General features: G+C 39.5%; 1 protein-coding gene across 1 annotated transcript in view; it reads right to left on the bottom strand.

The window, feature by feature from the left end:
- cftr (CF transmembrane conductance regulator) overlaps nucleotides 1–24,567 on the bottom strand; it is a 119,165-nt gene that overhangs the window by 78,628 nt on the left and 15,970 nt on the right. Inside the window, exons 4-10 of the mRNA XM_072551511.1 lie at nucleotides 21,621–21,836; nucleotides 15,446–15,535; nucleotides 10,116–10,279; nucleotides 4,122–4,247; nucleotides 3,248–3,494; nucleotides 1,931–2,023; nucleotides 72–254 (exon numbers count right to left, since the gene is read on the bottom strand). Coding sequence (XP_072407612.1) covers nucleotides 72–254; nucleotides 1,931–2,023; nucleotides 3,248–3,494; nucleotides 4,122–4,247; nucleotides 10,116–10,279; nucleotides 15,446–15,535; nucleotides 21,621–21,836 — 1,119 coding nt within the window. The remainder of the gene's footprint in view (nucleotides 1–71; nucleotides 255–1,930; nucleotides 2,024–3,247; nucleotides 3,495–4,121; nucleotides 4,248–10,115; nucleotides 10,280–15,445; nucleotides 15,536–21,620; nucleotides 21,837–24,567) is intronic.

Below are 24,567 nucleotides of genomic sequence, written 5' to 3'. Positions count from 1 at the left end.
CATTACCTTCAGAGGCACATTTCATGGCATGTTATAAATATGAATGCGTTATTCAAGATCAGCTCTCTTACCTTTCCAGATCCTGTTGATCCAGCTACGGCCAGCAGTTCACCTTTTTCTAACTTAAAGCTGATATTCTTTAGAACAGGTGTAACGTGTAAAGAAAAATTACTGAAAAACAGTCCGTCATCTCCATTCGCCATGTTGCACTCAGAGTCCTTCTGTTTAACCTTTTCAAACAATTCACCAATTCCCTGTTTAGTTTTAGAAAGAAGGGTGCTGTTATTGTTTGAATTCCTTCAACAGTTTTTCATCAAATGTTTCAATTAAACAAAAATAACCCTCATTATTCCTTTCTCTTTTAATAATAGTCGGTATGTTCCTAATTCCAGCAAGATCCAGTTTAGAAATAGCATGAATCATGCATGAAGTAAAACTTCTTATTCTGCCCAATGAATTTCACCTCCTATTCCCCAGTACACTAGTGTTTTAAATAGAGTTATCACACTGGCTATCCTTTTATTTTATTTTTGCATGTAATGCAGGCATCTCTGGCTTGGCCACCATCTATTACCCACACTGAATTGCCCAGAGGGCAGTTAAGAGTCAACCATATTGCTTTGGGTCTAGAGCCAGACAAAGTAAGGCCAGCAGATTTCCTTCCCTAAAGGATATCAGTGAATCAGATGTTTCTCTGCAATGATCAACATTGGTTATATGGTCACCATCAGATAAACATTTTTAAAAATTAATTCCAGTCTTTTATTGAATTCACACTTCACTATCTGACATGATAGATTCACAGCTGGGATTCTGGATTATTAGTCCAGTGACATTACCATTACACTAACATTGTCCCTTCTGGAGGATACAGAGAAAAGTTGGGAATGTAAATCATGTTAGGCATCCCTCCTCAGTGCACATTTTTTCTATAGAAAGTAGATCAGAAAGACTAAAGATATCTGTGGAAACATAGAAGGATATTGTTTAACCTGTAGTCTCTGTGCTGGCTGTTTGTGCGAAATTTTAATTTTACAAATTTTTAAATTTTCCCATAGTACTTCATTTTCAGCTTCCTCTGACGTGTTCAATGCTTCGGGTTTCAAAATTTAAAATGGTATCTGTATCAATTACAAAAATATTCCATGCACTAACTCTTTCTCTATGGATTTTGCCCAGATTCAACCTATTGCATACTTGAAGCTGCATGTCAATGATTCATGAATTACAGTGATAATCCAGCAAGCAGATACAACTGACTGAAACGGTATTGATGTTCTGTTTATGATTGGCATTGCTACAGCTAAATGGGCCAAATATATTTATGGCATCCACAACATGCTTCAATGTAATTTATTAACTTTTAAAAATTTACTGAAGTTTTGAAATACAAAATTTTAGATAACATTTTATGATGTTACTATGTTTGATTACATGGCATTTGTAGAAAGTTTTTTGTTGCATTAAAATGTCTAGGTCTTTTTGCATGTATGCTGAGAATGATGCAAGGTAAGGTTGAGGTAACTTGTTTACTCTTGTTTCTGAGAAGTAAATTGATCTAGAAGTGGGAGCGGGGTGGGGGGTGCCGTGGGGTGGTTGACAGAGTCAGTCTGTGCAATTGAGCAGTCATGCCAGTTTATCTTACAATTCTTTATAGTCAGTATTTTAGGAGGTGGGCTGGGGACAGTTTGTATTCAGCTGAATCTCCAAAAATGATTTTCCTGCAGTGCTATTCAGAGCTCAGGTAGAGGATGGAATTTTCATGGGGCATTGTTAATAGTGAATTAGAATGCATTCTAATTTCATCTCTGACTTACCAGATATATTAGTTTCTGAGCTGCAAAGCATATACTGATTGGCTCAGTGTTTATCATAGACACAAATATACAGGAATTATCAAAAGATTCCACTTTCGAACATTAATCCTAACCTCATCCCAAGAAGCTGTCACATTTTCCATCTCGACCTCTTTTGTTGTTAGGTTGTATTCCACAGTTTTGTGTTCATCTTTGTGTAAGAAGTCCTGAAAGACAAAGTTATCATTGAACCCTTGTTTGTTGGCTCCTGAAGATTAGACGTGGGCCAATGGTTTGATTTGGCCAATTGTTTTGGATCCATTTGTAAAAATCAGATTATCAAACTCAGGAACAAAGTGTGATAAATCTTTTAAATCATAACTTGAAAGTAGCTTTACTAATTTATACTTAGACTCAGTTAATTTGTTAATGAATTCAAGCAGTATTAAATGTTAATTATGGGTATTTTAAATGAAGTTTACACAAGGCTGATTAAGTTTATAAACTGTTCTATTAGAAAGTAGTACTTAGACTGTAGTTGTACTTTCAGCACTAAAGCCAGCTGAGCACATACAAAGTACTCAATTTAATGTCATATGACAGAAGTAAGGAGGACACCTTTCACACCAACAATTAAAAATCTCAAAATGAACTTGACAAAGTTCGCATTGATTCAGTAGGACTGCCTACTAGAGTTTTAATTTTAAAAATCCATCATTGTGTTTTTAGGACTCAGATCCTTTATCAGGACACACCCAAATGAACTTTGTATCAAAAAAGAAAATGGTCATATAACTGTAGCGTTAAGTTCTCAGGTCTAAATGATTGTGAAGATCAGGTATACAATATTCCCCCACAAGCAAATAATTGCAAATATTAGGATAAGAATCTAGTTGATGGGAACCAAATATGCAGTATCGTACAAAAGGTAATGGTACACTGAGAATTTCCTCCTGTAAGTATAAACAGAAACGGTTGGGAAATTCATGTTATAACATAAAATGCTTTCCATCCATGTTAACTATTTACATAAGTGTCATGAGTCAGTGGATACAAGAAAGCACCCTTACTTAACAGTTTGAAAGAATAGTGAAGAATAGATTAACCATACAAATAAACGCAATCTCATTTCACAAAGCATCCTTTCATAACAAATTCTCTCATTTGTAATGGGAGCTCCATTACAAATCAGCAGAATATCTAGGTATGATGAATTTTGATTTAAAAAAAACTAACTCTTGGTTGAAACAAAAATTTATGCATGTTTGTAAACACCATTTATATAATGCTCACATAATCAATTAAACAACTGGTTAGCAGTTCTATCCTATCCTAGTAAAAGCCAGAACTACAAAAAAAGATTTTTGACTGTTAAGTACAATTATGAAATTTAAAATCTGTTTCAATTGAAGGGATCAGGACCCTTCCTGAACAATATTCCACTGACATACCTGTATTTTACGTATAGCTCCCAAAGAATCATACCATGTTTGTATAGCTGATGGAAATTGTCTGGTGACTGTCATTCGAAGGACAACGTTGTATGAAATCGTGGTGAATATCCTCCGCAGTTTTATGGTATGACTGAAAGCATAAGGCACCACAGACAGAAACACAACAAAAAAGCCTGAGAAAAAGAAAGCTGAACTGCTGAAGTATCTGCAGTAGGCAACCTTTCTGGTCAGCTTTAATTCAGCCCTGTCAGATTAGAACAAATGCAAAAAGTATTATTTTGGGGACATCATAATGATATTTTTATAAAACTTATGATAATTTATAATAGACAATAAGGCACACTTTTACCTATTAATCTGTGTGTTGGCATAGATGGCTACTTACACTTAGAATGAAGCTTTGAATTTTGGGGCTGCATTTGTTTAAAGGGTCCCATCTGCAAATTGGAACAAAGGATCCCCAGGACACAGTAAACAGGTAAATGAAGGGATAGAAATGACATTAACGTAACAAAACTAATGAGGAAGCAAGTAAGAAAGGAAGAAATAGGTGAAAGAATATTAGCTGAACAACAGCAATGACTCACACATTTCTAATGTGTTTATTTTTGTTGTACACAGTTAATATTACAGCAAGAAAGTTGCTTAAATCATTCAAATTGCTGAATTAAAGTGATATTTGTCTTTGTTATAGCAATGTAGAGCATGGACTAATAATCATTAATCTGTCCTAACCAATGCCTACTGTCAGTCAATGATCAATTAAATTTAAATATTGTGACAAAAATAATTGGCTTCCATGAAATATATTAATTCACAAGCTAAATACTTGCCAAAGTAAACTATAACACAAAATCAAAATGTAACTTACTGCCTTATGTTATCAATAATCTTTTCCATAGCATCCTCCCAGCAGTACACCTTCACTGACTGAATGTTGTCAATAATTTCAGAGGTGATTGCAAGTCGTTCATTTATTTTCCCTGCACGTTTGTCTCTGTTTATTTTTGAAAACAAAACCAATTATTTTCAGTTTATTACTACAGCACAATCTCTTCTGATTCACTACATTATGTTTTTCCTTATTTGTAATGGCTCTTTGCCTCCTTTTTACCTTGTTTCATACTTGACACACACATTATACAATGAACCGAGAAAGGAGGTAGTCAGCCTACTACAATCCTGTACCAAACCTGCAATGTATCTGACCACTGAATGTACACGAGCAACAGAAGTTTGACTGCCATCCAGTTCTCCTTCTATTTTTTTAGAATGTGAATGACTTCTACATGGAGCTTCCCAATGATAACTCAGTGAGAGAATACCAATACAAGCCTGCTCCCAATAAACAATAAGGTGGTACATCAAATCATTTTGCCTTTGAAATACACTTCTTGTATAAAACACATCCAAAAATGTAATTAAAATAAAGTTTTAATCATGAACATGTACAATGGTAAATACTGAAACACTAAAGTGTTAATCAGAGTTCAACAACTATAAGTTTAATAGATCAGTCTTTTAAATTTAAATAAGTATTCTACAATGTGAAAATACAGAAATGGTTTAAGGTTATAATTATGTCTGTCAGGAGATTCATTAACAAATGAAAGAGTCATTAGCAGAAGAACGCCATGACTTGCAGCTGTATATTTTAATTGAATCACTGTGTTCACATTAGCCCCTCAATCACACAGTGTAGGTGGGGTATTTTATATTAGCCCACACGCAAGGGACTGCTATCATTGCAAGATGTAATCACCTGTCATGGCATTCTGTAATTACTTTCAGTGACGCAGGAGCTCAACTCTGACATTATTGATTATACCACCTTTGATTCTTTATTGTTAACTTTCAATAGCACAGAGTAAATAAAATGAGTTTCTGATTCCATTATGAGGCAAATGATTTAAGGGCCTTTACCTTCTTTTGCAATTTTAAATAACTACTTTCTTCAGTTTGAAATGGGGAATGATATATCATAACTCTGAATGCCACTGTGATATTTTGCTCGTAACCAAAAAAAAGTGCAACAGCAGATTTAAGTTGAAATATAATAAAATCCAGTCAGCATAAAATATAATTTAAAGAGCAAAATTAAGTAATTTTAGGCAGTGTAACACTAACAATAGGTATGTAAATCAGAACAAGTTGCTGGCCCTTCAATAGTTGCTATTCGGTCTAAAGGTTGTTCTGCTATAATGCGAGTTTCGTCAGTGCAAATTGGCAATAACACAATTGACAAATTGTGGATGTTGTTTGGATAACGCAAATTTTCAACTGAATAGGCATACAGTACTGATTTTCTGTTTGTGATCTTCTACAGCAGGATTTTTTATAACAGTTTTCCATAATGCGAGGTTACAGAGGAACACAACTGTCACCTTTTAGCAGAACAACCTGTAGTTTGTAAGCCTTGTGCATAAGTTCAAATCGTGATGCAGAATTTAATGGCAAAGTAATATTATGCTTCATGAGTGTGTCGTCATTAGCATGTGAATCACCCAATAATTTGCAGTTTGGAAGAGTTGCAAATGTCTATTATATGCTGGATAATTTGCACTGCTGCACTGTTACCTGCACAAAGAAAACAGCTATCCATCAACGGCCCAATGAACTTAAAGAAATTGTTGCATTTGTATACTCATTATGAAATAAGCTTGCCACAAGTTATCATTGGTATTTAACAGCATTGAGTCCATTTTAAAGACTACATATATGTTCTTACAGTGCTACATAACAGAATAGAAGCAAATTACTGCAGGTGCTGGAATCGGTACTGAAAACTAAAAAATGTTGGAGATCTTAGTGGGTCGGGCAACATCCATGGAGAGAGAGCAACGAACATTTCGAGTCCAGGTGACTCTTCATCAACTCTGATGAAGACTCAGAACATTAACTTGCTGTCTCTCTATGGCTGCTGCCTGACCCATTGTGTTGCTGCATAACATCCTCAATACAGTTTGTAAATACTAGAAACTGTAAACTCTCGCTCTTGCAGATGGTAAATTGTTATTCAAGATATTACAATGGTAAAATTTAAATATTAACTTTTTTCTTACTTTTTTTATTCTTTTCTCACTTTCCTTCTCTTACTATAAATTAGTCTGATTCTAGTTCACCTTAATTCCTTCTCTGCCCTTCCTCTGTTTCCTGAATAGTCTTTAACTTACATTGCTGAAGGAAATTGATTGTTCCTTCTGCTATTCATTATAGTTTCAATTACCTTAATTTCCTTCCTTCCACCTGTAGCATATTTCAAAAACATTTCAAGTAGAACGGTGTGGGATAAAGTCTAAATAATGGGACGCACTGCCTCGTGCCACACTCCAGCAAAGCTAGTTATGCTGAGCAGGTTTTATTAAGCACAAATTGATATTTATGGCAGTTTTTCAAGCAAAGTATTTACTGAATAATCTACATATACATGTACATATCCATATATAAACCCTATAACAATGTCAAAGTTCAAGAAAGAAAATTGTAACACACCCAATGGATTACTTTTGAAGTGCACAGGCAGGCACTGTAGCTCATTCATGTGGAGAAAAATCCACAAACAATAAAAAGGTAAATGATCAGTTCATTTGATTTTGTGGTTATTTGAGAGGAAAATGTTAACCAAGGTATTAGAACAACTTTGAATTGGTTTTCAACAGGGTATTAGAATCTTTATATCTGCCTGAGCTGACAATTGCAATGGTTTTCAATGGCGGGTTGGGGATCCAGAATCCACAGAAATCAAACTTTTAAACATGGGACCTTCACTTGGGACTCTTCAGCCTGGGCTGGATTGGGAGTCACTCCAAGTGACTTCTTAGATTAGATTACTTACAGTGTGGAAACAGGCCCTTCGGCCCAACAAGTCCACACTGACCCGCCACCCATTCAAGACCCATTCCCCTACATTTACCCCTTCGCCTAACATTATGGACAATTTAGCATGGCCAATTCACCTAACCTGCACATTTTTTGGACTGTGGGAGGAAACCGGAGCACCTGGAGGAAACCCACGCAGACATGGCCTGAGGCGGGAATTGAACCCGGGTCTCTGGCGCTGGGAGGCAGCAGTGCTAACCACCGTGCCGCCCATATTATTAGTGCTCCTCATCCTCATCCTCATCCTCAAACCTCCCCTCCCCTCCCTCCACTCATTTCCCTCTGGGTCTCCCTCTAACCCATGCCACACACATACATACACATTCACTCACTCACACATACACCAACACAACTTCAGAAGAGTTTAAGCGGTTACTGAGTTTTTGTGTTGTCTGGGCACATGCTTGCTTGGGGTTCCAGTCAATGTACGCAAAGTTGAAAAGGGAAGATGGGAACAAAAAACATGAGATGTAAAAAATTACGAGTGGCAATGACAGGGTCAACAGGATGGAGGGATCAATGATCAATAGATTTAAGGCAGCAAATTTACAGGATATGTCAGAAAACTCTTTTCCCCCCAGAGGATGGTGGGAACCTGGAACTCACTGCATGGTAGTGGCAGAAGCACTCTCATCATGTTGAAGAAGTATGTATTTGCAATGCCAAGCCATACTAGGCTATGAGCCAAATGCTGGAAAATGGGATTAGAATAGTTACGTGATTGTTTTTGACTAGTGTCAACATAATGGGCTGAAGGGCCTTTTTCCATGGGTTGATCTAGATGACAGTATCCCTCCTGCTCTCACCCCATCAGCGTCTATGCCCTGTCATGCCAGCCTCTGAGCCTGCAGCCACCCCTATTGTCTCTCATACTCCTGAACCACCCTCTGCCACTGTATCCACCCCGCCCCTTCATTTCCCCGTGCCACCCTTTGTCCATCTGCCCATCCATTTTCTTTATACCTATATGCTAATCACTGCCCAACTATCAATTTGCCATTCTGTGCTGATCTCCCATGGCCCCTGATACACCATAGGCCCGACAATCCACTTCATAGTATTTTTATAGCCCCATTCTAACTAGTGCCAACTCATCTCCCACAAATTACCTTTTGCCCTGCCCTCTCTTTGCCATCTCAACTATCCTTCAGCTTGGGTATTAATCTATAGGCATCAAAAAAGAAGTAAAGTTTCCAGTTTATTGGTTATATCACTGTTGAAAAAAAAAACAAGCTCATATTGATACAAAACAGCCAATAGAGTAAAATTTATTGTGAACAAATTTCTTGTGAAAGCAAATGTATCACTTAAGCATTCAATGACTGATCAAAACAAGCATTTCATTTCTGGTTAATACCTTATGTGAATAAATATCTCCCTCAAGCACTTTAAAACCTTCAGTCAATAAACATTTTCATTCAATAAATAGTTAGAGCTATTTATCAATGGAATGAATGTTAAAAATCCACAAATATTGATGCATATAGAGGTCAATTACTTACATTTTTTTATATCAAAGAACACAACCTATTGATAAAATACTGTTACTCATAAATTTAAGCTATCCATTCACGGAATATGTCCACATCTGGCTAGGTCAACATTTATTACCTGTCCTTAATTGCGCTAGGGAAAGTGATGCAGGAACACTCACAACATTGTTGGGAAGGGAGTTCCAGGAATTTGACCCAGTAACAGTGAAGGAATAATGATATAGGTCCAAGTTAGGAAGGTAAGTGGCTTGGAGAGCAATTTGCTGGTAATTATAATGTTCCCATGTATCTGCTGCCCTGGTTCTCATAGGTAGTCGAAGTCACTGGTTTGGAAGCAGCCTTGGTGAGTTGTTGCAGAATATATTATAGATGGTTCATATTGCTACTGCTAAGTAGAAGGAGTGAATGTTCAAGATATTAGAGTGAGTGCCTATCATATGGGCTGCTTTGCCCTGGATGGTGTTGAACATCCTGAGTGCTATTGGACCTGCACCGATCCAAATAAGTGGAGAATATTTCATCTCTCTTGACTTGTTGTTGATAATGGACGGGTTTTCAGGAATCAGAGGCTGAATCATTCACTGCAGAGCTCCTAGCCTCTGACCTACGTTTGGAGTAACAGTATTTACATGGCTGGTACTTTCAGTTTCTGGTCAATGGTAACTCCCATATTTTGAGACTTCTAGAGGCCCCTTGATAGGTCAACACTTATTGACATTTTTTGAAAGGTCAGTACTTGATGACATTTGTAGACAGGTCTTCACAAATTGAACAGCTCCAAAAGGATTATGCACTAGTTACACACAACATTTGCCACAGTTAACTGTCCCAAATGGCATTAACAAATCCCCTACTCCAAAGGTACCTGAGCCTCACACCAAATGAAAAGTGGATGTTCTCTCCAAAAGCATGTTTTCACCCTTCAGGTATCTTGGGATCATATCGGCAGAGTACTCCAGCCCCCAAAATTTAAAAGAAATGTACTGAAAACAGACTTGTTCTAATTTCCACACCTTAGGGACTCCTAAATCCCATTTCAGTGGAGGCAGCTAATCACTTAAATGAACAGTTGTCTCCAGGAATCATATATGCATGATCCCTGGCTTACACCCTAAATTTCATTCCAATGACAATGAGAGAGACAATGTCTCAGGAAAGAGACTTGTTATTTTGTCATTTTTGCCAGGGCAGAGACAATCTCGGACCTGGTGAAATTCAGGGCCAACGTCTCAGCCAAAAATGGCACCACCACCAAAGTGGAGTTCCCTCTGTATTTCATCAACCATATCCTTCTTAGATAATACGCTCAGGCCCACAATGGACATGGAATTAAAGTCCCCTGACTCCGAAGAAAGAGTGCTGAGTTATATTGACATTTGTGTACAATTAAATCTACAAGCCACAAAAAATGTGCAAAGGAATTATATATGCATGGAATTTTACTGCAGTTGATCAAGTAGGCATTACTCATAATTACTGAAAGAATTTGTCACCTATATTGCATTATCTTCTTCCCTAGCCAGGCTTGGAAAAGGGCAAGCATTATTACGAAACCCAATCCACAAAATGCAAATTCTGTCAATTCATTCCAGAGCAATCCCATTAAAAGAACGACTTGCACTGGTGCAATCCAGACATAGTGAGCAACTGCCACGCCCTGCAAAAAAAGCACAAGTCCTTATACTTTGAAATAATTTGTAGTCAAGGGCATATAAACACAAATTCATGATATTGTTTAAATAAATACACACAGATAATATGTCTGTTAATGTGATTAAGATAACAAGCAGATGATTTGACATTTAATGCTTACATTTACCCATGATAATGAGCAGTAGTGGATTCAGGCTCAAGCTAATTTTCAGGATAAATACCAAAAGTGGTGAAAAAAATGAAGGTAAGCACAGTTCTTCTGTTCCAGTTCAGAAGAGGTTTCAAATCTTCCACTTGTCCATCAAAGGGTTGTACCTGGGAAATTTCCCAGGAAACTCATCCCTATCTGCCTCCTGAAGCATCCCCTGTTCAGCTGTTCAAAATAGTTTCAGGTTTCTCCCACAGGTCTTTCCAAGGCCTCAATGTATTGTATGGACTTTTGAATAAATCCATTCATCTTAAGTGCAGACACCAGTGACCTGCCCTGAACACGTTAATGATTCCAGGTACTCAGTTTCATGACTTGGGGAAAGGTAGCCAGATTTGCAGATGACATAAAAATAAGTGGAGAGGCAATTTTGTGAAGGGGATACAAATAGCTTACAGAGAGATGTTGATAGGTTAGGTAAGTGGGAAAAATGTTGGCAAATGGAGTATGTTGTGAGAAAATGTGAAGTCGTTCATTTTGGGAGAGAAAATAAAAAAACAGCTTTTTACTTAAATGGAGAAAACCTGAAGAAAACCTGAAGAACACAAAGACACATTGGGTTACTTGGGCATGAAACACAAAGCTAGCACGCAGGTGCAGCAGATAATCAGAAAGGCTAATGAAATGTTGGCCTTTATTTCAAGGGCGTTGGAGTATAAGAGCAGGGAAGTCTGACTACAGGTCCTCTTATTTAAGGGAAGATATTGTTTCATTGAAGACAGTTCATAGAATGATCAGTAGGATCACCCCCGGTGTGCAGTGATGGTCTTATGATTAAAGGTTAAACAATTTGGGATTCTACTCACTGGAGTTTAGAAGAACGAGAGGTGATCTCATTGAAACATAGAATTCTTAAGGGGCTTGATGGAGTAAGCGCTGAGAATATGCTTCCCCTCATGGGCGGGCTGAGAACCAGAGGGCATCACAACAAAAGTGTACCACTCTAAGACTGAGATGAGGAGGAATTTCTTCTCAGAGGGTTGAGAGTCTTTGGAACTCCTTATCAAAGAGCTGTGAGGGCAGAGCCCTTGTGTATAATTAAGACTAATTCTTGTCAGTAGAGGGATCAAGGGTAATAAAGTAGATGTGAGGAATGTTGGATCATCCATGATCTTGTTGAATGGAAGAGCAGGCTCAAGGGGTCAAGTAGCCTACTCCTGTTCCTATTTCTTATGGTTTTACAGTTTGTAATAAGCTTTCCCAAATGGAGAGGACCACTGTTCCATCAGGCATTTTCACCCTGAATATCCATTCAACTTTTGTCTAAAAAACAATTAACATTAAATATAGGTAAAGATAGAAGAAAGGGAGACAGAGAGAATGGGTGAAACGTTATCTTATTTTTACAATAAATTATCTAAACTTGTAGCAGGGAGGCCGTTAGTGGAGCAGAAACTTATTTGATTTAGTATCAAACCTTGTAACACCCATAGGTATTCTGCATTAGATTTCTCAATCAATCAAAGACGGTGGGTAAGGTACACACCAAATCTGTCAATGGGAGTCTTCCTATTAAAGGGACACCAATAGGGTCAAAACGGTTGAACTTTATACTGATGCCTGAGGCTTCAGCAACCAGAGGAATTGGAGAGATAACTGCAAAGGCTGTTCCGAGAGTTTCATGATCTTATCTGGAAGTTTTACTGTAGAATCTGAGGGATTAGATGAGGTGATGCTTGCCAAGGATAGAAAGAAAGCAAGGTGGTGAAGGTCAAAGTGGTTGAGGATGTGAACAGTATGTGTGTGTTCTGGGGAGAATACCCTAAAATCTTCAAGTATCTCATATCAGCAGGAAAGGTGAAGGCATTACTATCCAGGTGACACAACTTATGCTTTGATTTTCTCATCACTTCCCTCTGCAAATCTCTTCAGGCCAACAAACCTTGTGGCTCCATTCATTCCTTCCTCTTGAGGTATCTCCTCACATCACCAGTTGAACAGCCAACACTCAGATTCACATTTATCTTGGTGTCATCTTACATCCATCCTCATTGTGACTTTCCACACTCATGGTTATTCTCTCCTTTTCACTCCCATTTCTCACTCCTACAACTCTTTTTTTTTTCTCCTTACAGGTGAATTCCCGGAGAAGACAGATCACCAAGGTGGAAGTGGTCTTCAGTGACAGCCATTAGTAATGCATGCTCACTTGGACCACTGATACTCAAAGAGAGAGAGATACAATGAGCTGATCCTCTGTGTTTGGAATCAGACTTCCCTCCAGCTGGATCTCAGTATCCATTCCCCCATACCCTGTGAAATGATATGTGGGTGAGAAGGAGGCACCTGTTACTGCTGTTTCTGTTTACCTGTGCTGCTCTATGAGTTGTTGATACTGAATCTTACCAGAATAGAGCTCCATGAAATGCTATCATGCTCCAGAGAAAATTAGTAACAGACTAAACTACATCTCGGTGAGTGACATCCAAGACAGGTGAACTGATTTCTATCAAAATGAAAATTGTGTCTCAAACAGCAAGAGCATACTGCCTGAAGGTGATCTGAGTAGTATTTTCTCTCACCTAGGCAGGGCTGCATCTACTCAGTCTCCGTGTTTGAAGACTTCCCAGTCTATCAGTTTTAATGAAGCAGCACTGCCTGTAGTGCTTTTGCCTTGTTGGTCTTTACAAGTTCCACACAACTCAGGAAACACATATGCTGATTGTTAAAGAAAGAGTCTGAGTTAAATCTTGAATTAAATGCTCTTTGGAATACAATTGTTTCCCCATACCCTTGGTGGATACATTCCATGACCTACCATGGATGCCTGAAAGTGCGGGTAGTAGTGAACCCACTAATTAAAGTGGTAAATATAGCTCACCTGCAGCTCCCTGCTCCCTGGTTCTGGAATGTTCTGGAATGTTAAACCACGGTAATCAGACCCGCCAATATGGTGGTCGCCCTGTATTTTCGTAACTTACCCAACAGCTTGACAGGTATTCGCTCTCACCTACAAATGACCCGATTAAAACTGGAAGTGAATGGAACAATATTGTGTTCCTGAATCTGCAGCACTTTTCAGAGCCTGTTCTTCCTTCTGCCCAAACTCCAACCCACCTTTCCTGAAAAGTTAACATTCTACCCAATAAATTCACCAAGTTAGTATCAGGAAAGGGAGGTGATATGCCTATGGAATCTAATTCCTTACATCAGGAATGGAGAATCCAAAAGATATTTAATGGCATGAGAAATATTTTGGTAAAAAAGATAGGACAGAAGTTGGGAGTTTGAGCAAGCCACTAACTAACCTTCATAACAAAAGCTAACATGATTTAGAATGACCTGGAAGACAATCTGTACATTCCCTAAAATATTTGAAGTAGTCCACCTGTCATACTTCTGATAAATATTAAGGATTTTACTACAGAAATGGCAATGATGCCTTTATTTTTGCTCTTGAGTTGGCAGCACAAAGTCAAGACATTTCCTGGCTCCACAAATCTGGACAGCGAGATTATAGCTCTCAATTTCAGATTCTCATTCAGGGGTGGTAAGGTTCTCTGGGAGGTAGAACCTGGAAAGAGTACAGAGGCAAGCTTTGCAGAATGCCAGTCTCAGTGCAGAGATAGTGTATTAAAGTTTAAAAACATTTTTACTAATTAATTGCTATTTCATTCTGTCTATTAATACATGCATGCAAGCTTGGGAAGTGATTAGTGCTGCATTTACAACACATTTTTAGAACAAGAGGGTGTTTGCCATTTCACAATTTAATTGACATCTCCAAGTGGTTATTAATTCTTTCTCAATGTCAAATAGAACTATGAATTTAGAAGGAGTTAAGCACTTGAATTAGGTGTTTCTCGTTCAAAGGGCTGTGTAGTTTGAAGAATTTTAGTGTGTGTTTTAAAAAACAGCAATATTTATAAAAGATCTGAAGTAGACACTTAGAACTTTATAATATTTCTTCTCACCACAAGTGGGGTGAGGTCCTGAGTTCTGTCCATGGTGGACACTGGGTGAGTTGGTATGGTAGTGTAAAAACAAAGGGTGTTTGGTGGGAGCTTGGGTGGCATGAGGTGGCACTAAAGGGAAATGTTTGGGGGTGGGGGTATGTATGTTGGTATGAAGGATATGAGGGCCCATGTGGTGCATAGGAAGGCAGACATTTCACTACGTCCATTTTTTTAAGGATTTAAGGGACAGATATTTTAAGCTCCTTGACACTATTAACAATTCCTTTTAAAAGGCCCTTTTGATGGCTCCTCTAGACAATTTCAATCAGCTTGTAAACAATTTACACACATTTGTGCATACTTTTAGCATACTCAAAGAGTGTAGTGCCTTCATCAAAGGGTACCCTACCTTTCTCGAGGGAATCTGACATTCTTCACAGGACACTTGCCCTCCTCCAAAGGTGTGTCAGGACTATCCTAACTGATAACTAAGCTCTTGGAAGGGTTTTAATGGATATCCGAATGAATCCACAGATACAGACCAACTCCTACCAGAGCTAATCTAAGCGGACATTTAGTCCACCAAGTTCATGCAAGCTCATGAGCTGCCTCAGCAAAAAAGGTCGGTGATATATTCGGAGGCAAGACTTCTAATTGTCAGCCACATCCATTTGGAATGGGTGAGAGGAAGCCCATCTTTATAAAAATCTAGGCCTGACATATTCATGCAAATTATTTTAAAGCACACTTCATAATGAATAGTATTGTTTATCTATTCAATTAGTAGAGCAGTTCATATTATAATGTTTTAGGCTGATTAGAAGATTTTACTGACATTAGAATTATAGTTATGAAATGCAAATGCTAAATCATTCAGTGGGAATTGACAATATGTGTGTACATTCCACACTTAGGCTTTACCTCTTTATGGTAAAGAGATACAGAAAAGACTTGAGCCTGAATTCACATTGTATATTGAAACAAAAATGACTTCTTCAATTGAAATGAACTGGTGGAAAATAAGGCTTTCTATACACAGTGTGTATCGCGCACATACTTTACTTACCTCATCAAATTTATTAAGGTTGTTGGATAGGAGACTAACAAGTTGTCCAGTGTCAATTTTATCAAGTACTCTGCTTGACATTTTTAAGATCTGTTAAGAAATAATTTTTTTTTAGGAAAGCAGGCAGTTAAAGATCTATTTTCATGATCACAGTTTAACATAGTCATTACTTGAATAGTCCTGTTTAATTTAGAGTATAAACTGCATTATGTATAATGTATAATAATTATGTTTGAAAATTTAAAAATACGTTTGAAGAAGTTGGGGTATAATGTTCTATGTCAGGGTAGTTCTGTTTATTGGCATTATTTGGTCATTTAAATTGATATAACTTGTCATTTTTGGAAACGGAGATCATTTTAAAGACTTGTTAATGTGCAACAGAATATTTGTGAGCTTGCTCATTCCGGGAGTTGCATCCTAAAGTATGTGAGTATTACCAGTATTTTGTCAGCTATCTTAAGAGTGCCAGGTGTTATGGGCCAGTCCAAAACCCCTCAAAATATTTTGAAAATATGCCTAGACCCTAACTTTTTCTTATTTTGAAGGCAGATATTCCAAGGGTGCTGCAGCTGGTCAAACCACTCAGCTTTAAATAAAACAAAACTTATTTAAACATTGCAGTTGAAACACGAACAAAAGAAAACAGAATTTAGAATAACCTAACTATTTGAAAACTTAACCAACACGGTATAGCTTCATAAAGGTCATAGAGATGTACAGCATGGAAACAGACCCTTCGGTCCAACCCGTCCATGCTGACCAGATATCCCAACCCGATCTAGTCCCACCTGCCAGCACACGGCCCATATCCCTCCAAACCCTTCCTATTCATATATCCATCCAAATGCCTTTTAACTGTTACAATTGTACCAGCCTCCACCACTTCCTCTGGCAGCTCATTCCATACACCTACCACCCTCTGTGTGAAGATGTTGCCCCGTAGGTCTCTTTTATATCTTTCCCCTCTCACCCTAAACCTATGTCCTCTAGTTCTGGACTCCCTGACTCCAGGGAAAAGACTTTATCTATTTATCCTATCCATGCCCCTCATGATTTTGTAAACCTCTATAAGGTCACCCCTCAACCTCTGACGCTCCAGGGAAAACAGCCCCAGCCTGTTCAGTCTCTCCCTATAGCTCAAATCCTCCAACCCTGGCAACATCCTCATAATTTTTTCTGAACCCTTTCAATTTTCACAACATCTTTGCGATAGGAAGGAGACCAGAATTGCACGCAATATTCCAACAGTGGCCTTACAAATGTCCTGTACAGCCGCAACATGACCTCCCAACACTTGTACTCAATACTCTTGACCAATAAAAGAAACCATACCAAGCACCTTCTTCAATATCCTAGCTACCTGCGACTCCACTTTCAAGGTGTTATGAATCTGCACTCCAAGGTCTCTGTTCAGCAACACTCCCTAGGACCTTACCATTAAGTGTATGAGTCCTGCTAAGATTTGCTTTCCCAAAATGCAGCACCTCGCATTTATCGGAATTAAACTCCATTTGCCAATTCTCAGCCCAATGGTCCATCTAGTCAAGAGCCTGTTGTAATCTGAGGTAACCTTCTTCGCTGTCCACTAAACCTTCAATTTTGGAACCATCTGCTAACTTACTAACTGTAGCTCTTATGCTCATATCCAAATCATTTATGTAGAGGACCCAGCACCGATCCTTGTGGCACTCCACTGGTCACAAGCCTCCAGTCTGAAAAACAGTCTCCCATGGGGAATCTTGTCGAACGCCTTACTGAAGTCCATATAGATCACACCTACTGCTCTGCCCTCATCAATCCTCTTTGTTACTTCTTCAAAAAACTCAATCAAATTTATGAGACATGATTTCCCATGCACAAAGCCATGTTGACTATCCCTAATCAGTCCTTGACTTTCCAAATACATGTACATCCTGTCCCTCCAACAACTTGCCCACCAGCGAGGTCAGGCTCACTGGTCTATAGTTCCCTGGCTTGTCCTTGCCATCCTTCTTAAACAGTGGCACCACGTTTGCCAACCTCCAGTCTTCCAGCATCTCATCTGTGACTCTCGATGATACAAATATCTCAGTAAGAGGCCCAACAATCACTTCTCTAGCTTCCCACAGAGTTCTAGGGTACACCTGATCAGGTCCTGGGGATTTATCCACCTTTATGCGTTTCAAGACATCCAGCACTTTCTCCTCTGTAATATAGACATTTTGCAAGGTGTCACCATCTATTTCCCTACATTCTATATCTTCCATATCCTTTTCCACAGTAAATATTGATGCAAAATACTCCAGTATCTCCCCCATTTTCTGCGGCTCCACACAAAGGCTGTCTTGTTGATTTTTGAGGGGCCCTATTCTCTCCCTAGTTACCCTTTTGTCCTTAATGTATTGTAAAAGCCCTTTGGATTCTCCTTAATTCTATTTTCCACAGCTATCTCATGTCCCCTTCTTGCCCTTCTGGTTTCCTTCTTAAGTTTACTCCTACTGCCTTTATACTCTTCTAAGGATTCACTCGATCTATCCTGTCTATACCTGACATATGCTTCCTTCTTTTTTTTAACCAAACCCTCAATTTCTTTAGTCATCCAGCATTGAACTGGGAAAACTGGCCACTCCCCTGTCACTGTTAAACTAGACTCTTCCTAGACACCTCAACACCTCTGCCTTTGCAACCTCTCTTTAAAAAAAACCTAAGGACAAGATAGCCTTATTAAAGTGATAGCCTCATCACACAGGGCAGTCTACCCATCATGCCTCAAATTACCAGTCTACTGAATTGCAGATTGTTATTTTCTGAAAAAAATTCATCCAATTCACATTTCAATGATTCGCTTTGACATTTCCCCATAATCAAAACTCAATGAGGTTCATATGAGGTTTGCCATGTGATTCATTGTCAAACAGGCTATGAGAGTTGTGTATAGATATTTCAACCCAAATGAGCAATCATGGAGGGTAGATAAATTTAGGACAAAAGGATGCAGTAATATAAAACAAAGAATTACATTTGCTGGAAATCTGAAACAAAACAGAAATTACTGGAGAAGCTCAACAGACCTGGCAGCATTGGTGCTCAGAAATCTGAGTTAATGTTTCGAGTCCAGTGTCACAATGAGTTTTGAAGAAGGCTCACTGAACTCAAAATCTAAACTCTGCTTTCTCTCAACAGATTCTGTTGGACCTGCTGAGTTTCTCCAGCAATTTCTGTATTCATGGCAAAAGATGCAGTAGCTTTGCTGGAGGGCAGACAAAGTGGCACCAGGCTTGTTGAGTTGGAAAGAGTGCTTGTCCATTGAAATAGCTCATCATTGGTCATCATATCAAAAATAATGTCAAATTATTGTGGCCAAGTTACATTTGGAAGTTGAATCTGTTTCACTGGATGATATTGCCAGAGTGACTATGAGCCAGACTTTCCAATGACTGGCAATTTTCAACAGATTACCATTCAACTCCTTCATTTTTACAAAAGGAGAGTCCTCCATATTTCTGGTAGGAGATTCCAATCAGGGTTCCCTCAGAAAAGTGGAGCTATGCTCCCATTCTGACAGTTCTCTTGTGTCGCAAAATTTTGGGGAAAAGGCAAACCAGGCCCTATTTTCACAGGACTTACACAATCAATGGCAAGGCCCTGGGTAATATTGTAGAATAGAGACCATGGGGTTCAGGTACATAATTCTTTGAAATTTCCATCACAGACAGACAGGGTAGTTAAGAAGGCATTTAGTCATTACTCAGACCTTTGAATAGAGGAGTTGGACGTTTTGTAGTGGTTGTACAGGATATTAGTGAGGCCTCTTCTGGAGTACAATGTCCAGTTCTGATCGCCATGCTATAGGAAGGATATTATTAAACTGGAAAGGATTCAGAAACGATTGACCACGATGTTGCTGGGAATAGAAAGTTTGAAGTATAAAAATAGACTGGAAAGGTTGGGACTTTTTTTCACTGGGTCTGTACTCAATGGAGTTTATGAGGACTCTGGGTCTGGATAATAGGAGGTTGAGGGGTGACAATATTAAAGTTAATAAAATCATGAGGGGCACAGATAGGGTGAATGACAGGGGTTTTTATCTAGCCTTGGGGAAGTTCAAAACTATTTTTAGGGTGAGAGGAGAAATATTTTAAAAGGAAACTAGGGGCAACTTTTTTCATACAAGAGTGATTCATGTGTGGAATGAACTGCTAGAGGAAATGGTGGATGCAGGTACAGTTACAACATTTAAAAGATATTTGGATAAGCTCACGAATGGGACAGGTTCGAAGGGATATGGGCCAAGCACAGTCAGGTGGGCCTAGTTTAGATTGGGAACATGGTTGGTCTGGACTGGTTGGATGAAGGGTCTGGTTCCATGCTGTATGGCTTTATGACATTTAATGATCCAGAATCACAGACAGCACTTCGACATCTCCAGTCAAGCAAGTTCATAAGTGGAAGGTGAAGATGTCGGAAGAATTTGTGCCAGATGGGTAGGGGCCAGGGTTTCAGACAAGTAGGGTGCCAGTTAGATTGAAGGCCTGGTAAGTTGGGTGCCAATTGGGTAGGGAATAGGTGCTGAAGGGTAGAGTACCAGACAAGGTGCCAAGGTGCAAGGTGGCAAAGGGTCCAGGAAAGTGATGCAGTGTTTAAGGAGAGATCTGTTGCTGGCACAGGGAGGTATGGTGGCGAGGGAGGATATGTCAGGCCCAAGGATCGCAGCAGGAAATGGGGGTATTAGGAAGTGTGTGGAAAGCAGGGAAACATTCAGTCTGAAATGTAGAATGGATGTCCAGGTGTCAGGTGATGGAGGCCGGCAGGGTTGAAGGTCAGGAATGTGAATGCTGATTCCAGAACAATGGAACAAGAGAGAAGATCCAGAGTAGGGGGAGAGTGAGAGGCTCTCTCCTGGGATTGAAGAGGGTTTGGTTCCAGAAGGGCAGTCAGCTCCTGCAAAATGATGGACATAGGGTCCAGAGCAGTTGAAGAGGGTATTGAATCATTGGGACAGGGGTGAACAGAGCTTGGTTTGTGTCCACAACAAGTGAAGGGCGGAGTAGGTTTGGAGTGTGGTAATGAGGGATTGGCACCCTGATGATCAACAGGGAGATGAACCCATTGGGGAAAGGGAGCTGTGTCCAGAGCAGCTGACTGGGGGCCAGGCCTGGAGCTGGTGAACAATGTTGGCTCCTAAAGATGGGAAAGGAGGACACTGAGTCCAAAACGGGTGAAGGGTACAAATGGGTCAGGATCGGGTCCAAAGCGGGTGAAGGGGAGATCAGAGTGTAGTGAGGGGGTAGGGATTGGGTCTGAAATGGGTGAAGGGGAGGTCAGAGTGTAGCGAGGGGGTAGGGATTGGGTCTGAAGTGGGTGAAGGAGATGTCAGAGTGCAGCTGGGGGTGAGGATTGGGTGAGAAGTGGGTGAAGGGGAGGTCAGAGTGTAGCTGGGTTGGGATTAGGTCTGAAGTGGGTGAAGGAGATGTCAGAGTCCAACTGGGGTGGGGACTGGGTGCGAAGTGGGTCAAGGGGATGTCAGAGTGCAGCTCTGTGTGGGGATTGGTTTGAAGTGGGTGAAGGGGAGGTCAGTACGCAGTGAGAGGTGATCGGCTCCCTGGGTGAAGGGTGGGTCAGGTACAGAGCAAGCAAAGAGGGAGCGAGAAAAAAGGGTTGGAGTCCAGACCAGGATGGAGATGTGTCCTGTCTTGGGGGGGGGGTGGGGGGGGGGGGTCAGGCCAGCAACCGTGGATCACACAAAGTGATTTAGGGGAAATGTAGTTGAGAGTGTTTGAGGTATGTCTGTCTCTATTTAATAGTGTAACTTTTCCTGAGTAGTTACTTCTTTATTCTCAATTCTCTGGTTTAAAGGGAGATTTTCAGATGCTTCCAGACATAGGGGAGTTGCCCAGCAGAATCTCCAATTTCCCAGGCAAGGACCCATGTACAACTCCCCTCTCCACTGGAATAATGACTGGGTCTGGCCAGCAAAACCTTCGATTAGTCCAGATGTGACTGTGTGGGACCAGAGTTGTACTGGCTATGTTGGAAAACTTAGACATGAAACCAGATAAGCATTGTTGCAGCCCCATGATCCAGAAAAACCTCCCAAATTACACTATTCAAGAAAATGAATCTCCTCTTACCTTTCAAATCACACTGCAAGATATCTGTAATAAAATTATGTCAGTGCAAATTATATAAATACCTTTTTATAAATTAAACTGTACAATGCTATTCTCATCTGCATTCCGAGGTGCTGGAGACCGAAGACAGCTGGATGTAGAAAGAGAGTCCTCACAACAAACAGAAGGCATAGGCCTAAGGCAAGGTAGTAGGCTATTTCACGTTCATAAGTATTTTTCTCATTATATGATGCTATTATTCGTCCAAGGCAGAGAGGCTGCACAGCTTTAGTGAATTCCTGTTGAAATCACAAAAGAACTTAAATAAATAGCTATGAAGATTGAGTATCAGCAATACAAAATGCACACAACTTAATCTACAAGTTATCACACTTAACAGACAAATTACACTGAGTAAAATTAATCCTTTACTTGTACTTTTACCATATCATTGGATTGTATGCAATCAAATACAGTTCCCATAGGTTTAAACTAATATACATCCTCTCTACAATTCGAATTCTCAGCACTTTTGTGGTTATCTTATGTTGTGTGGATGTTAGTGTCTCATTGCAGAAAAATCGAAGACATAATACAACTGAATTCCTTGCTGCCTCCAAGTGGGTGCGTTGCACTACAATGGAGATGGTCAAGGACTGAACTAAATTTGTCTGTGGGGCCCTACCATCATAAATTAAGCAAGTTACATATATCAATGAGATGTCCGGTATGGCTCACCCATCAGGATTTTAAAGAAGTCACCTGAGATGATACCCAAACCTGGAAGGAGGGAGGAACCAATCAGGAGGAGTGTTGTGGTAAGCTGACAATGGCCTGCAATGATTTCGTGGAGCTTAGACAAGAGCTCATTCTCTTCCAACTCCATTAAATATATGCATTTGTGAAGCTCTAGTTATTAGAAACCAATGTAGCAATCCTGGTCAGAAATGAGTGCAGAGGACATCAATTTAAGTGACATATATTCATTTCAAATGTCTCTAAGTTTATCTAAACAGGATTGTGGATTATTTTAAGCATCTGCCCAGTTAGTTGGAATAATGCTACACCTGCTTTAGGCCCATACAATGGGCAGAATTACATCACATTTAGACATTTTGTTCTCTGGTTCATTCAAGTGAATTTTCACAATACTTTTTCTGTGGCTTTACTATCCTTCCTACAATGTAGTACATAGAGTAGAACACAATGCCTTTACTGTGGTCTAATAAATATCTTCTATGGATTTAACAACATTCCCCTGCTTGCTTTGTACCCACAACCCAAAGTCCTGCTATCCTTTTCTATTCACCAATCTATTTTAAAGACCAAGAAATCTTCAACTTTGGATTGCCTCTTCACTGTGTTAAGGATGTGAACATTGTGGATTATGGTGTGAAATGTAACTTAAAGGCCCAGCAATCAGACAGGCCAGATGTCTGCAGGCCATGTCAAGATGTTGCAGCTGGAGGCCAGGACTTTGAGAATTGGAGCTACATGCATATGTCCTGTGACCCCACCTGCAGTCTTCTCTATTAAAAATCAGCAGCATTCTACCTGCCATTGGGGTAATAGTGAATAGGAGAAATGAACCATGCAAAGACACACAGAATACAGGCAATAAGAAAAATTACAAGGGTGATTATTGATAGTTGCATGCTACATCCCACGATTTCACATAAAAATTGGTTTGTAATGTTTCTTTTGCAGTAGCTTTTATTTTTTGCATTGTGGCTAGGTGGACATTGTGGTGGTCAGTGAGAGACGGAAGATGAGATATGGGATTGTTAACAAATTTGGAATTAGGGTTACTGATATAACAATTGAATGTGTTTATGTGACATTGGTCAGAAAATGGATTTGTAGTTTACTTCCTCCACTTCCTCGAGTTCATGTTCCTGAACTGCTCAGCAGAATGCTGTGCCCTCATGTTGATGAGGTTGTGCATTATGTAACAGGCCATCACAAAACTCGACATTTGCTCTGTCAAATGTCTCCAGAGCAGACCAGACAATCAAAGTGTTGATTTGACATGCCAGTAGTTTACTTCATTTTTTCTGAAGTTTCATTTTATTCATTGTATGCATGTGCACGTGTGCTGGTCATCAGACACACAAGTCATCAACAGATTGACCTTGTAACCCCATTTTAATTTGATGTGGTGACGGAAATGCAGCTTGCATGGCAGACTGGCTCAGAATGAAGACATCCCAACTGTGGCTATAATATCAGGCATTCACAAGACATTTTGTGTTATATGCTTGGCATTATAGGAGTGACAATTTTTCAGTTGTAGTAAAGCAAAGAGTTGGCACTGTAAAGTTGTGAGTACAGTCATTTGTACTGCACACTATGGAGAAGCCTGCATACAATATGAAGCCACACGGTTGCTATACTTGCTCTCAGATGATAGAAAATGAAATGTAGTTAGCTTTTCTTCAGCAAAGAGTTCCATTAACTCCTTCAACAACAATGGAATGCAAACTGTGAGATGTGGCAATTATCTTCAGCTCCTTTTTCAAAGGAGACGTAAAAGTTAATCACTATCGTAGCCACTAGCAAGGCAGTCCTTAGGTTGAAGTTGGGAGTAACAGATTTCAGCGAGGACATCTTTCCTGAAGCAAAGATTTCTGCTAAGTTGTTTCTCACCAACATTCTGATGGAAGAATTTCTTGATAGAATTTGTTGATAGTTCATCCACACTTTCTCCTCAGTGTTCGACAGCTTGTCCAGCTGTGCTGTATTTAAGGAAAATAACTACGAATGCATTCAAACCATATGTCAACAAGTTTATGCAGAAGCTGGAAGTTAGTAAAAAAAACCTTCAACATCTCTCACTTCATATCCTGTAGATTTTTACAAATTGCAAGAACTAGAGAAAGCATCAAAATGCTTGTGGCAAGAGAGCAACCACCAGAAGAAATTAACCTGTTAGTAGTTGATGATCCCTTTAACAGATACTGTTGTCTGATATTTCCTGCCATATGTTCAGCTCTGCAAGCTTAAGAGAAGGAATTAGCTGGAGTGCTGTGC

Source organism: Chiloscyllium punctatum, chromosome 32, assembly GCF_047496795.1.
Source record: "Chiloscyllium punctatum isolate Juve2018m chromosome 32, sChiPun1.3, whole genome shotgun sequence".
In the NCBI taxonomy this organism is placed as follows: Eukaryota; Metazoa; Chordata; class Chondrichthyes; order Orectolobiformes; family Hemiscylliidae; genus Chiloscyllium; species Chiloscyllium punctatum.
The sequence above is the reverse complement of the archived record's forward strand: the minus strand, read 5'-3'. Positions and strand labels throughout refer to the sequence as shown.